Source organism: Tachyglossus aculeatus, chromosome 13, assembly GCF_015852505.1.
Source record: "Tachyglossus aculeatus isolate mTacAcu1 chromosome 13, mTacAcu1.pri, whole genome shotgun sequence".
Lineage (NCBI taxonomy): Eukaryota > Metazoa > Chordata > Mammalia > Monotremata > Tachyglossidae > Tachyglossus > Tachyglossus aculeatus.
This window is the reverse complement of record NC_052078.1, coordinates 15,545,605-15,561,473: the sequence shown is the minus strand read 5'-3', so window position 1 is coordinate 15,561,473 and position 15,869 is coordinate 15,545,605. Positions and strand designations below refer to the sequence as shown.

The 15,869-nt window shown below is 40.4% G+C and overlaps 1 protein-coding gene across 6 annotated transcripts in view; it reads right to left on the bottom strand.

Moving 5' to 3' along the window:
- Nucleotides 1-1,627: 1,627 nt before the first annotated feature.
- NRP1 (neuropilin 1) overlaps nt 1,628-15,869 on the bottom strand; it is a 132,047-nt gene continuing 117,805 nt past the window's right edge. For 4 of the 6 annotated variants that reach the window (XM_038755590.1, XM_038755593.1, XM_038755595.1 and 1 more), the window contains 5 exons: nt 13,236-13,373; nt 9,915-10,189; nt 9,288-9,384; nt 7,319-7,366; nt 1,628-4,575 (listed from right to left, as the gene is read on the bottom strand). In XM_038755590.1, the coding sequence (XP_038611518.1) occupies nt 4,286-4,575; nt 7,319-7,366; nt 9,288-9,384; nt 9,915-10,189; nt 13,236-13,373 (848 nt within the window). In that variant the 3' untranslated portion in view covers nt 1,628-4,285. The remainder of the gene's footprint in view (nt 4,576-7,318; nt 7,367-9,287; nt 9,385-9,914; nt 10,190-13,235; nt 13,374-15,869) is intronic. The other 2 variants (XM_038755592.1, XM_038755594.1) reach the window with 1 other exon arrangement.

The window sequence follows — 15,869 nt, the reverse complement described above, 5'->3', positions numbered from 1 at the left end:
GAGATGGGTGTGGAAATTTGAATTCTGAAAAGGCTGAGGTAAATCAGGAAATATGAAAGATGTTTTATTTTGGTTCCAGCTTCACCCACTAAATACAATAAAGGAAGTTTCACACAGTGCTTAATGTGAAATTTTACATTTTAAATTTGTGGTAACTTTTAATGTCTGAGGGTATCACTGTAAATTGTTCCCCGCGGCAATAACACTGCCTCACGTACAATCATAAATTTTTTGAAAGACCATTTATATAGCTCAGTATGTGTTGAATATTTCCCAATCTAAAATAGACTTTATTTTTACTTTCATGAGCGAAATTGAAAATCCAGAGTTGCCAGGGCTATAAACTGCCTGTTCCAGAGGTGGCACAAATTCAGCTTTGCTTCCACTTCAGTTACTTGGGATGGCTCCCATTTTCAGTAAATCTCTGGGTTCATTAAAATAGTTACCTCTAGGCTAACTAATTTGTAGGTTCTTCACTTCTTAGAGAATCTTTCACCCTTGAGAAGTTCTCTGCTCTTACTTAAACAGGAGGGAAGGAAACGGTGGGAGGGCGCCCATCAAATTTGATAATGATATAGATGACAAAGATATGGGTGGTGCACAAAAGATTCTCCCCTGAACTTAATGCTCCCAACTGGACCTGCTGCTTAGAGCTTTTTGAAAAAAAATGAGAGGAGGAAAATAGCTGTTGGGGTGAAACGGAAAAACCGCAACTAATTTCCATAGTCCCTAGTCATGTTATCACAATAACTACCCTTTCCACTGATGAGGACGATAACTATAATTGTGGCAATTAAGTATTTACTATGTACCAAGTACTGTACTAAGCACTGGAGTAGTTACAAGATAATCAGATCAGACACAGTCTCTGCTCCATACGGGCAGTCTAAGTAGGAGGGAGAACAGGTACTGAATCCCCATTTTACAGATGAAGAAACTGAGGCACAGAGAAGTTAAGTGACTTGTTCAAAGTCACAGCGGGCAAGCAGCAGAGCCAAGATTAGAACCCAGGTCCACTGGTTCCTAGGCCCATGCTCTTTCCCTGAGGCCCCGCTGCTTCCCACGCTGTTGAATTCTGAGATTGCTACCTCCTTTCCACGGTCACGCCAATGATCCCCCGATGGCGGCACAGTTAATTCGCAACAAAGTTCGGCGGGGTTCAAACCTAGAGATAAAAGATTGTATGAAAATAATAATAATATTAATAATAATAAAATGACCCTTTTTCTGCACCACGCGTAACTAAACTTGGGTTGGGCTGGGGAGGAAGGTGGATGTCAGCTGGGATAAAGTTACTCAAAAAATGGTGCAATGGAGAAATCCTAAAGATGACTAATGCCAGATAGCATAAAGATGCTTCAAATCACTCAAAAGTAATAGAATTACTGAATTAAGGCCCTTTATAAGGCAAATCCAATATTCTTCCTCAGAACCAAACTTTTCTATGCATCATTAGGAGTGTGAGATGATACATCCTAAACAGATTATTTCTTTCTCTTTTTACTACTTGAATACTAATTTTCAACAGTGTGAAATGTATTAAAGCCTCATGAGAGTTATCCAACTCTGGAAAAATAACAACCACCTTAAAGAGAGCTAAGCATAACAAAAGGCATCAGGGATGGGATATTTTATGAAAATGTTTAATTCAACTGTTTCTTTGGAATGTAGTAGTCATAGTTTGGAATTTGTTACAGTTCAGTTCTATGTGTTTTTATGCTACTCAGTGTCTGAGAATACAAATGTCATTTAAAGTTAAGGCTTCGCTGTTCATTCTGAAACAACAATTTACAAGTGTCATATTGTCATAGAAAATAAAAATTTCTGTAAAAAAAATTTGCACAAAGTTTTATGATGGTACAAAACATGAAGCAATAATATACCAGTAAAATGAAACCATCTTACTACAGAAGATTTTATAGTTTTTCAATAAAGAAAAAATATGTTATTTTACACTTTAAAAATTATGAAACAATCTAAAACAATATAAACTGAACATTTTGTAACACTGCCTTTACAAATTAATAACTTTATAAACATATAATTTTTAAATATATTTATCAGTGCAAGATACTTTTTTAATTTAAAGTTGCAGTATCATTTTTCCTTTGTTGAGGGCAACTTTAAGTCCATTACCGTCTGAAAAATCGAGTCCTTAGTGCTTTAATCCTATTATGACTGTAAGGATCAGATTCCTTCAGGAACAAAACCTATTCTTCTTTTTGTCGTGATCAGTTCTCTAAAACAAAGAAACAAGATGGATTTCCAATCCACTTAAACCAAGACGAAGGAACTGTCCTCACTAGGTTGTATATATATATAATTCCCATTAGTGTTTGAAAGATAACTATGGTTTTCATGGTAGGGGTGGGGGGAGTCCCTAAATAATTATATACAACATGACACAAGTACAATAAAAGCAATAAAACATTCTTTGGATTAATTGACGTGCTGCCTCGGTAATAGGCCGTTAAATTTGCTGAGAAGGAGGAGCCTAAAGTCCTTAACCTCACTGATGGCTTTCTATTTAGACGGACTAAAGGGAAAAACTTCAAGGGAAACAAGCCTTGAAGCTTTCATCAGAGCCAGCATGAAGTGTGGTCAAGGGGACTTTTAATCTCTACAGTATTTTGATTTTGCTATTTTTGCCTTATCTTAAAATAATTCAGTTCCAGATTCTTTCTTAGTTGTTCCCTAAAATTTATTACATTTTCATCTATTTCCTCCCAGAAAAATATCTGAAACTTGAACTGCCCTCTAGTCACTACTTAATCAACTCTAGCCCAAAATAGAAGGGCTCAAATTGCTCGTTTTGTATAGCTGGATCTGAAATATCTTTGCTTTTATAGATAGATAGATATTAGGGATAGGGCTTCCATTTTTCCTTGGAACTCATTTATTCTGCAATTAATAGCACCCTATTAAAATTAAGTTTCCCTTAAATTTAACTCTGAAGTTACTGATTTCAGAGTTCCTTGTTAAGACTAAGTTTGATATGGATAAAAAGACAAGTTTAATGGCTCAAGGAAAAAAGATACTGTCACTTTAAGCGGTTAACAAGAGGCCCAAAGTTAAACTTTGGAGGGTAAAGTTAGGAATTTTCCCTTATTTATTTTTTTTAAACACAAAGTCTAGTAAAACCCTTTGCCATTACCAGCAAGTTAAAGCTGCAAGTTTCTTTTCTTGATAGTGGCAAACGCTTATGCAAGCTAATAAGAGAAAAGACAGAGAGAGGGGAGGAAGAGAGTTTACATTTGAAAATACATTCCATGTGAAAGAACAATAAAAGGGGGGATATTGCAGCTTTATACAAAAGGGTCAAGAGACATGAAATTGAACTACAGAAAAGCAGAACAATCAAGCCAAGTTGCCAAATCTGATTAGCCGTTGCCTTCCGGTGGCCAATGTCTTACCCTAAAATATACTTTCTTTTCAGTCAGTGAGCCACCGGGGATTGATTAAAGACAAGGGCTGTTAAGGGGGGCGGGAAACAGAGTGGTCGTTAATGTGAACACAATGAGAACCAGTACAAACAAAAAGGCACTTGAGAGGACATACATTAGCCAGTGCCAAGGACTTTTTGTTTAAGTTAGAGGCAGTACACTCAATTGCCAGTCGTGTCTGATGATGGCACATTATTCTGTATGGAGTTCACTACCACAAAATTTTGTACAACACTGAAAACATCAAGAAAATTTGACCGTATTGCTTCGTAAACAGAGCTGACACACGATATCCGTACTGATGCTACAGTACGTTTTAAAAACACCCTAACCCTTCTTTGCCTATGCACATCACGAGCAATTATACACAAATACAGGTGCAGGAGTCCACTATGTTGCTGTTTCCCCAATAGTTTCCGGGCACTGAACTACAGACAGCATGTCCAACCAAAGGACCCTACTGAATACACTTGGTGACAGCATCTTGGATTTTGCACAATTAAAAAAAAAAAATCCATCAAAAGGTAACAGGAAAGAAAGGGGGTGGGGGGGGAAAGAGGCTAAATGAATTAAGTCAATCATACTTGGTCTCAACACCAGCATCTGATTATTTCAAATCAAACCAACAGAAAAAGCTGACTGTACATGATTCAGATTGTTAACACACATTGTTGTCCATGTTTGTCGGCTATACTCATTGAAGCTCCTGAGAAAAGCTTGGCTCAGCGTTACCAACGCACTCTTCAGCCTGGACAGTAAAAGCAGATCAACACTTCCTCAGCACGCTCAAGTCACGTCCTTCCCCTTCAGTTCCCTGACTCCTCTTTTCATCTGTCTGCCTTTCATGCCTCCGAGTAAGTAGTCTGTGTGTTCAGTTTGTCTTTTTTCAACTTCACACCATCCACAAGTTCAAAGTTATAATTCTCCAGTGCAGACAAGTTTCTTTCTGACATGCCATTATGCCAACAGGCACAGTACAGGACCACTCCACAGATGGCTCCCAAAAGGACTCCCAGGGCACTCATGGCAATAATTGTAATGAGGATGGGGTCCAAGGTCTTCAACACGTTGCCGGGCTTTCGAGAGATGTTTTCGTCACCTTGTCGACTTCCTCCGTATCCCGGTGTTCCCCCTATGGTGGAATAAATAATTGCCTCTGTGAGCACTGTCGTGATCGAAGATGAGTGCAGAGGACAAAAAAGGAGAAAGACGCTGCTCTGTACCCTGCCCTTACCATCACTAAGAACTGTGAAGGAGCATCTGAGGGCAGAGCTCCCCTCTTCAGCTGCCTGATCATTTTGTGGGCAGAATTTGACTTCCATATGCTGTGCTGAGGTGAAGTTATGGAGGTCAGAAGGATGCCATGGGGTGCCGTGATTTTCTGACACCAGCTACTTAGCATTTGGAATATTTTGTCCCTTGTTCAATGGCAAGGGTCATTTTCCGATCTAATTTAGATTTCACGCAGACCCTAGAGTCTGTGGTGTCTCCATCTGTGCAAATCATGCTCTGACAGATACTTGGTCATTATGCTTTGCAAAATGCTTAGTCACACACGTGCCCACTGAAGGTCTTCAAACATTCCCGGTACATTAGACTGACTCCAAACACAGACATAAGGAAATACTCAACTCTCTCCTTTTATGTGGTGGAGGCTCCAACCCCACCGTATATTTCACACATGGGCCTACTCTGCTCCAGTGTAAAATCTTCACCTCAAGCCACAATCTTTTTCTGAGTCTATAATGGTTTCACTCCAGGCAATACAAAGCTTTCAAGACTCTACTAAATTTTACAGCTAAAAAATGAAAAGGTTTTTCAAAGCAAGGCTTGCCTTGTTTGGGAAAGAATAATGTCTAGTAAATAACTCACATTGAAAAGAATGCCTTGAATGAATGATCGATGCCTTTATACAGCTTTGACTATTTTATTGCAGAGAATAGCACTGCCCTGCAGAGCAGTCATCGAGGAAAATCTTTTCAGGAGAGTATACCCAAGGATTAACAACTGAAAAAGGTTGTTCCTAATTAACCAGTAAAAATGGAATGTGAACCGAAAATGTTAGCGCAGTTGGTAGGGTGGTCAACCATGCAGTCTGCTACAAAACAGTCTGCTTTTCACCTGGCCTGACCCTCATCCAGTTCTGATATGGTACTGGAAGCCTTAATGTTTTGATGATTTTTTTTTCAGCATCAAGCCATTTGCCATGTTTCCTGCAACCCAGTCCTAAGCCAGACCTCACATGGACTTAGGTTAGGAAAGAAAAGGTTCTGAAGCAATTGGGGTATCGTGGAGAAACACTGTAGCTCATGTGAAATCTAGCAGACTACAGATAAGTGGCAGCCATGGGGCATCATTATATCACACTGTGGGTTGGAAGAGGCCTGGATAATGTCATGTTCGCCTTAGATCTGATTTTTGGGAGTGCTGCTGTTGGCCATCCTGGTGGATAGAATTTAATTTGTTTAGACTGACAAGTATTCAAATCAAATTAACCAAAGATAATGTGCAGTAGCATGCTAAATCGGAAGAACGTAATGAAGGGACAAAATCATTTTCAAATTGTTTTTAAACAATTTCCAGTGAGGTTTAAATTACAATGTGGACCTCGTAACTAAGAACCACGAGCCACGTGTTAATGTATTTGACAGTCTAGAACATGCAGTCGTATAACAGATTAGATACATTCCTGAATGTAACAGTTCATTTACGGCTACAAAGACATTGATAAGTCTGCTAAGGCCATCAGTCTGAAAATGAGGTGCTATCTGGGGAAATGGCTGGGGATCCTGGGAGAAGTCAGCTAGTGCCCAACGTGTCTCTTGGCTTGATCAGGGTTAGCTGTGGCAAGGTGGACTGAGGTCACTCACAATCCCCTTGCTCTCCCTTTCTCCTCCAGGTTCTGGGCCTTTTTGGCTGGGCGGAGGGAAGAAGGTAAAAGGGGTGGTCTGAAACTCCTATCAAATACTAGGGCTGATGGGTTGAGTGAGCACAGAGGTGTCTGTGTGGTGACCAAGACAATCTGTGTCCACCCAGCTCTGTTATTACTTAACTTCATGCCACTTAACTTCTCTGTGCCTCAGTTACCTCATCTGTAAAATGGGGAGTAAGACTGTGAGCCCCATGTGGGACAGGGACTGTGTTCAACCTTATTATTTTTTATCTACCTTCATGCTTAGAACGGTGCTTGGCACACGGTAAGTGCTTCACAAATATCACAATTATTATTACTATTATTTGAGAGCAGCCTGGCTGGGGGTGGGGCCTCACATACTCTCAGTTTCTGGGATTCAGCTCAGACTTTTTGGTTTGTGTACGGCTGTACCTAGAGCGGCAGTAGCCAAAACAGAGCAGTTGCAAAACCAAGAAAATCTGCCAGAAGAATCAGAGCTGCATAGAGGAGTGGGGCAAACAAAATTAATAAAGTCAAACTTATGTAGATCAGGAAGGGCAAGGAGGGTGATGAAACATAAGGGATCATGCATACCATTCTCACTCCAGTGCTGTGCAATTCATATTAAGAGTTCAAGTTGGCCTTCCTTAAGTGCTTAATATAGTGCTCTGCACACAGTAAGCGCTCAATACGACTGAACAGTGGGTGCTTTTCCCAAGACCAGGACTATGACTCAGTGATGCTCGGGAGCAGAGATACAATGTATTCCATGAGGCCTGCACCCTGGGACAAATGGGATCTAACAACAGATTCTCCTGAGAGACTTCACAGACCACCCTCAAGGAGTAAGACACTGTAGTAATCCAAACCACAGCCTCTGAACCGAGAAAAGAAATCATTTCTGAATACACTACAATTCCAGAAGGCCTTTTGGCAAACACAATGGTGATTTTAAAGGAACTGGGAAGCAAGATAATTTTACCTGTTTCATCATTTTTGTTTTCTGAGTCCTTATCCACATCCGTCGATTCTAACAATTCAAACAAAATTGGCGGTGATTAGAACTGCAAACACCGAACGTCACCCCGGCAAATGCGGTCCCTCAGCCTCATCCTATCCATCACTCTTATGCAGTTCCTTTTTGTTTTGTCCAAACTGTTAAACACTCGCAGAAGAATGTGCTCACCCATGGTGTTTTGGAGGTATCAGTTGGATTTTGCCCCACCTTGGGATAAGAAACTAAAAGTGGTGAATATTAAAAGTGAATCTTATCGATAAGAGGATTATTTTTTGAGTATCAATGCCAAAGTCACATGGCAGAGCTCGATCAGGTTTAATGGGTTGGTGGGCGTCTGTCAGAGAAGAGGTAATACACTGAACCCAAGGGTCAGGCAGTCTGTGAGGTGGTGAGTCAATAGATTAGGTGCATATGACACGGGCTCTTAGGGTAAAGGGACTACTGAACTGAATGATCTGCATAACTGCTTTTTTTTTTTAAAAAAAGGTTTTTGTTAAGTGTTTACTGTATGTTAAGCAACGTTCTAAGCACTGGGGTAGATCAGTTAATCAAGTTAATCAAGTTGGACACAGTCCCTGTCTCACATGGAGCTCAATCCTATGCTTCGTTTTCGTTGTGGCGACCTGGTCTGGGTATGCTACGGCAGGACCTGCAGGTCTTTTCACATGGAGTTGCCAACTTGTACTTGTACTTCCCAAGCGCTTAGTACAGTGCTCTGCACACAGTAAGCACTCAATAAATATGATTGATTGACTGATTGATTGGAGTGCATGACTTCACTATTTCACCTCACGGTTTACACGGATTGTTGATTTTTTTTGTTGTTGTTGTTGGGTTTTTTTGCCCAACCCCCCAAGTACACACAGCTGTCCACTTAATTTTAGCTGAGGAAATCTTCCTTTACCAACTAATAGCAACACTGCCATCAGTGTCACCTTCCAATATGAAAGACAGAAATAAAAGTATTGGGTGAATACACTGTATTAGTTACAGAGGCTCATCTGGGATAGCCAGTGTAATATTTAGCCCTGAAAAATAGAGATGTGATAAATATCTTCAATATCTGCCCAATGGGCTATTAAATATGACATTTTCTTAAAAGGCATCCAGCCACTGCTTTTATTCTGTTGCTACCAGTGACAACCCTCCCATTACTGTTAAACATCAGCGAGCGAGAACATTCAACAGATTTGAGGATAATAGCTTTGGGAATCAGTGTAATGGACAAAGTATCCATAACAAAAATCAGGCTTCCTTTGTCCTAAATTTGATAAATGCATGTGGCTCATTCACTTGTAACTAATGCATCACATTGTCAAATGATGTATCACACAAAAGTTTAAATGTAATAAAAGAAGCTTAAGACTAATGGCTGTGCTGCTAACGTTGTCATTAATAATGCTACTACTTGTAATTAATTCATAAAATGATTATGGATCAGGAATTAGTCCATGCTATCAAACAGAACCTCTCTCTAATACATGATGCTGGTGCTAATTTCACTTATTGTTGTACCGTATTTCAATTACTTCTTGGTTCAGAAGCTTCCATTCATTTGTGTCGGCACAATGAAGTTGATCAGGGAGTAATGGGGTTGGGGTTCCTTAAGCATATGATTCCTAGATTGCATGGGTCTGGCTTTCCGAGTTGCCCAAAGAGATGAACCTACATCGACGAAGTTTCTGCTCTGGCACGTACAAATCACACGTTTCCGATGAACCAATCAGAACAGCAGACTGGGTTGTTAAATTTTAAATGGCCTGGTTCTATATCTTAAGAAGGGCACTGGCCTCTAATTTCAAAAGGTACATCTGTTAGGCCTACTGCTGAAAATCTCGTTCTACATGAGCAAAATAGAGGTCATCAACAATACAAGGAACACTGCTTTGGGAAAGTCTTACAGAGACTTAGTGTGTTGGAAGCTCATACTTACTTTTACAGTCCTCTTGTGAAATACGATTATTAATACTAATGTCATCAACTGCAATTCCTCCATGATTTCCTTTTCCAATTTCTCCTTCAACAATCACCTAGCAAAATTAGATCAATTTCACAATGTTTAAATGTTCATGCCAAGTAGCTGTGTTTACAAATGCTTATTCAGACTAGCGCAGCATACAAATTACATTCACAAGAATTCTCATAAGCACACGCTTTGCTCATCAATCACTATTAGCTGGGTGGTAACGATGTAGAATAGCCCTTCACACTTTTTTGGTAGAATCTTTAAAACTGGAAAGAAAGGCGAATGAACGGGATGAAACACTGTGCCAAGCTAGAAATAGTGTAAAGAGGCATTTTCTGCTCTCTCGGTCAACTGCTTCAATTCCTGTCACAGAAGAAAATATGACCTATACTATTATTTCTGGCAGAGCAGCACATCCCAGGCTCAGGTAGAGAATCTGCAAGAATTACTTGAACGTATACGTTTCTGTGTTTGCATAACCTGCCAAAGGTCATATTTTCAAAAGGAACTCGATCCGATCTCTGCCCTGTAGGTGCGGCAGAAGAAAGCTGACAACGTTCCCGCACTGTCCCCCAATCGCTGCCCCTGTTTTACCTGATAAAGCTTCACAGACTTATGCAGCAGGACACGCCCTTCCAACCAGTGATTCCCTTGATGGCCGTTGGCTGTCCACAGCACCTGATCATATTCATCTGGGGTCTGGTAACGCAGTTTGACCCTCAGGGTGCCAACGTGGGAACCGGACATGTGGTACCAGAAGGTCATGCAGTGGGCAGAGCTCTGGGAGTAGACGACAGGGCTCAGGAGGCGAGCCACCTTGCCCTTTTGGTTCTCATCAGCTTGGGAATAGATGAAGTTGCCATCTCCTGCTGTGGCAATAAGACTGCGTTAGAAATGGGGACCAGCGTTCACCTCTCGTTGCCTTTTGTTATTTGTTGCCTATTCCATTACCTGGACGTAACCTAGGGAATCAGTCAATCCACAGTATTTATTGAGGTGTTACTGTGCAGAGCACTCACAAGACACAATCCCTGACAAGATAATCAGATCAGACACCGTTCCTTTCCCATCTAGTGGTTCACAGTCTAAGATGCAGGTTGCGCAGGTACCTTATTCTTATTTTGCAGATGAGAAAACATTCTCATAGGGGTCAAGTGACTAGCTCAAGATCATATACGATCTTTTAGATCTTTTAGACTGTGAGCCCACGGTTGGGTAGGGATTGTCTCTATATGTTGCCAACTTGTACTTCCCAAGCGCTTAGTACAGTGCTCTGCACACAGTAAGCGCTCAATAAATACAATTGATTGATATAAGATGCCAGTGGGAAAGCGGGAAGTCTCGTGCTCTTAACAGCAGGCAATGCTGCTTCCCTGAAGAATTAAATTCCTAAGGGCCCACTTACGTGAGCAAGTGACAAACAGCATGGCCTACTGGATCGAGCAAGAGACGGGGGTCAGAAGGACCTGTGTTCTAATCCTGGCTCTGCCATTTGTTTGCTGTGTTACCTTCTCTGTGCCTCAGTTATCTGCAAAATGGGGACTAAGATTGTGAGCCGTAGGTGGGACATTGATGGTGTCCAACTTAATCAGCTTATATCTACCCCAGCGCATAGCAGAGTGCCTAGAACATAGTAAGCGCTTAACAAATACTATAAAATACAAACAAACAAACATGGTTGCAAGAGGAGAAGGAGCAGGAGAATGTAAGGTTAAGAGCCACAGAGGGCTACTAATGCTATTAAATTGTAAGCGGCTTGTGCACTGGGCCTTTGCTTTCACTTATATTTAATATAGTACTCAGCACACATTCAGTAAACACTATTGAATAAATGAGTTGGTCTGGGATCTAAATGGCTGGATTTTTGGTAAAAAGGAAGGAGGTTGTTCTTGAAATGCAATATGGCCTGGGGAAGGGTTTTGACCAGAAGAGGGATGAATCCAGCTAGGATCTGGGAAGGATGACGGATGTAAACAGAGTGAAGATGAGTGCTGAAGGCTCTTGAAATTAATGAATAGGAGTTTCATTTTATCCTGAGAATAATGGGATGCTGATGAAGTGACTTGAGGAAGGTATTAACATCTGGTGTCCAGTACCCCGTGTCCAGTTCTAGTACCCTGGAAATCCCACATCAGGAACTCCCTGTCTTGCATGGAGACCATCTGAAGACTAGGCTTCCCTTACTGCGAATGCATTTAAAAATGCTTCTGGGTAAGCCTTCCATAGTAAAAAGGATAATTAGGCCAGGTCTCACATCACATCAAGGACACATTTCACAGGTCCTTCTTCCTATGTCTTTTCCCCAAGCCTCCAAGAACTGCACTAGATCAAAGACCCTGTGAAATCCCTTCTGATTGCTCTCAAAATACAGCAACCCCAAAACACGAAAGCACAGCCACTCAAGGCACCTCAACCTCACAAAGTGATTCTGTGAAGAGTTAGAAATGTGGAAATCTAAATACTTTAAGGGTAGGAATTAGATTATAGTCTCCTAGGTCTTGAGGCACAAGAATTCCTCAAAATTGACAATTTTAAAATATAAAAGAATGTATTAGTCAGGCTACTTGATGAACATGTGAGGTTGTGCCTAAAACTTGAATCTTTGGGGGGCAATTTTCACCTGAAAAATATTTTTTATTTCATTCAAAAGGATACTGCCTTTCAGACTAATGGGTTTACACAATTACTTTGGAATCTCACTGTTACTATCAGCACAGTAGAGTTTACTATTTCCAGTTGGAGCAGAGGTAGCCAAGCTGAGTGGAGCTAGGTGGCCAACTGAATAAAGAGGCAAATCTTTTCTAAGGCGCAGCATTTTTTCAGCTGTAAATTTAACATAAGCACCACTTCTCCAATACCCCTACTCGTAAAGTACAGATATTTTTCCTTTCAAGGGTTTAATCACAGCCCTGGGTCGGGAACTCTGTCTTCACTGTCTCAATTAGTGCTTTACTTCGGCATGCCTTTTAGCTTTTGTCAGTCTCTGGCAAACATAGCTTTTAACCTCTTTTCAATGTCAGATCCTACTGAGCCATTTCACTTCACTTCGCTTCAATTTTTCCACCATGACAGCTTTCACTTCAGCTAATTGCATTTGGTTAATTTGATGCCATTTCTATGTACAATGCCATTTACAGTCAAAGTATTTTAAGTTTTCTGCAACTACTTGTCTTAAAATTCAATCCAAAGTATGCTGGAATTGAAGGAGTCCAATTTTATCTAATTTCCTTGTCATTTTCATTAGGCGAGGAGGTTGCAGGGATAAAGAGGCAAATCTATCCAGAACACTTAATGACTCCTTGCTGGAAAAGGAGGCAGAGCAAAACAGAAAAGTAATGAAATGCCCTCTGCCCAGCAGTGCCATATGTGAACCAACGACTCATTGCCTGGAAGTACCGACAAGGGGGGAACGTCTCTTAATGAGGTTTCTGAGCACCTGGAAAATCACCCTCTTGAGACCTTCTTTCAGGAGCCACTACCCATGAATAAGCAGCACTTGGAAAGTATTTAGCTGCAAGAAGTTTCATCTGTTGGAACATTTTCTGACATAATACTCTTGGGTAGTTGAGTGCTCAGAAGCAACAAATCCCTAAAACCCCCAAAGTTCCTTCCCTTGTGCTGACAGCCGTTCCCCTGAATGAGTGACGTGGAAGGTAAGACAGAAGAGACTTCTTCCTTCTTTACAGGATGTGCAAGTGAATGCAAATAATTTGCATTTCTCCCCCACCCCAAGCTACTGAAATCAACATCCTTTACCCACTTGCCTGGCATTTATACTTGTCAAGTGGGAAGTTGGCTATTTGCAAGAAACGGTTTTCTAAGCATATAAATTAATGCATCATCACTATAGTCCCCAGAAGGTTTCTCCAAACCAAAGAAAAGTCCCTGCAGAAAAAATAATCAACCCATGATTACCTGTGTGGCTCTGAATCGGTCCAGTTTTGCTGGTCAGCACAGCCCACTTCAGCTCTACGTGGTTGTCATGTTCCCAATGGCAGATGGTCTTGAGAGAACCCCAGCCAAATGTACAGTCAAAACCATTTGTTGGCAACTCTTCAGTGGTAGAGGAGGAGAAGAGGAGAAAAGACCCAAGAAGGAAAAGGCAAAAATGACTAATTTAATTTTGGACCAACTAGAAAACATGATTACTCTATGGAAAATTTGGCTTAAAATTCTAGGAAGCCCACAGGGCCTCAAGACTGCCAGGAACTCAAAATTCTGGGAAATGTCAAATGTTTTGAAAATCTCATTTACTTATTCTTTATCTGGCTGTAAACTGATTATAGGCGGTAATGCCAAATTGGTTTTACATTAAAAAAAAATCCTTTCAGTGATAGAACTGCAGCCCTCAGCCTCTTTCCACATATTTATTGTGAAAGATAAGCAATTCCCTTAGAGAGAACCACAGAAACCCATGTTCACAGATGAGTATCTTGATTAGAGATTGACCTGCCAACCTCAAAAGGTTTGGAACACTTAAAAATGTGGATGCTTAGACCAACTTTCACCACGTTTTCTTAATCTCTTCAGTCTTCACACTGGCTCAAGAATCTTATGCTTTTTCTGATTCACACTGGCTCAGTGACATGACAGTCAACTGGAGGGTTTACGGTTGCGGTTTTTTTTTTTTTTTAACTTAAACCATAGAGCAGAGCTTCATGAACATACACCACGGTAACACAGACTAGCTGACATACGTTTTTGATTTTTTTTTTTTTAACAACGCATTTGGGATTTGGGAGAAAACTTGAGATGGTTTACATGAATGTTTTCTCCAATTCATCTTCCAAGTTGTTTGCTGATTATGCCAGATTCCCATTATTGGGTAGTTTAGTTTTAACTTTTTAAACCCTGATATAAAAACCTTTTGAACTGAGGGGAAATTTGCAGCAAAATGAAGGTGAGAACCAAATGCTACTTGAAAACATTATAAAGGACTCTGGTAGATGCAGTTCCCTATCTAAAAAAGACATTTTTTAAGGAGAACTTTTTGTTGTCTCAATGCTTTTCACTCAGATTTGGCAGTCCACAAGATGGCAGCATTGAAATGGAAAATCCTGAAAGAAAAGACACAAATGGGGCACCTTGCCAATTGAGCTCAAAATAGTCTTCACAACAAGCCCTATGTACAACAAGGGAAGTCTGGCATTATATCACTTGCTATGTACAGGCTGAAATCAGATCTTGTTTTTAGCTTTTCTTTGCTTTGTCAAGCATTTTACCTAAAGTAGCTTGTGCCCCTCCAACCTTTCACTCTCCTACCCTTATAATAATTCTGGGAAAACAAATGGAATGATTGATTATACTGATAAGGCCGAAATTCTTGGCATTTTTGGTATCCAAAATACCCTCTCACCCGATCGGTTCAAGGTGATGGGAGACTGGTCTCCCTTTTGCGATGCCATCGTATAACTCAATGGCCTGAAGTTTGGACACCTCAAATCTAGAGATGTAATCTAATAAATTACACAATGTAAACAATCTATTGTCTTTCAATTAGTGGGAAAGGGTTATATCTCACTGCTATAGTGTCACTAGAGAACTATATTTTATGTCCAAGCTAAAGCAGCGTGGCTCAGTGGAAAGAGCCCGGGCTTGGTAATCAGAGGTCATGGGTTCGAATCCTGACTCTGCCATTTCTCTGTTGTGTGACCTTGGGAAAATCACTTAACTTCTCTGAGTCTCAGTTACCTCACCTGTAAAATGGGGATTAAGATTGTGAGCCCCACATAGGACAACCTGATCACCTTGTATCCCCCCAGCGCTTAGAACAGTGCTTTGCACACAGTAAGCGTTTAACAAATGCCATCATTATTATTATATTATTATTAAATAGGACTTTTCATGCCACGAGAAAACCACCCTAAAGTTTCACCACACTTTACCTAACAAGAGTGAATTATGCAGTTGGGGTCCAGTCAGATGAATACTGATGGTTGAGTAACTGAGAATGCTATCACCCCCAGATTGTGTTGTTGCAAAATTCTCTTAGGAAAACCTGGTAACCCTAATTTCTTCATTCCTTTCACGTTTCTCCAAAAGATATAATTTTTTGAATCAAAAATTTTTGAGAGGGTACAGAGGAGTTGTTCACATAATTGTAGTCGAGAAAGATGAAAGGATTGTCAGCTAATTCTTTTGTATAGTACTCTCAAGTGCTTAGTTCAGTGCTCTGCACACTGTAGCACTCAATAAATACCACTGTTTGAGTGATGTGATGTACATATTTATTACTCTACTTATTTATTTATTTATTTTACTTGTACCTATCTATTCTATTTATTTTATTTTGTTAGTATGTTTGGTTTTGTTCTCTCTCTCCCCCTTTTAGACTGTGAGCCCACTGTTGGGTAGGGACTGCCTTTATATGTTGCCAACTTGTACTTCCCAAGCGCTTAGTACAGTGCTCTGCACACAGTAAGCACTCCATAAATACGATTGATTGATTGATGAAACACTTCCCTCTTTTGAAGATGTAACAACACAGAAATCACTAACATGTTCTCGCCTTCCATTCCTTTGCCCTTTAAAATACCTCAGAAGTGAATT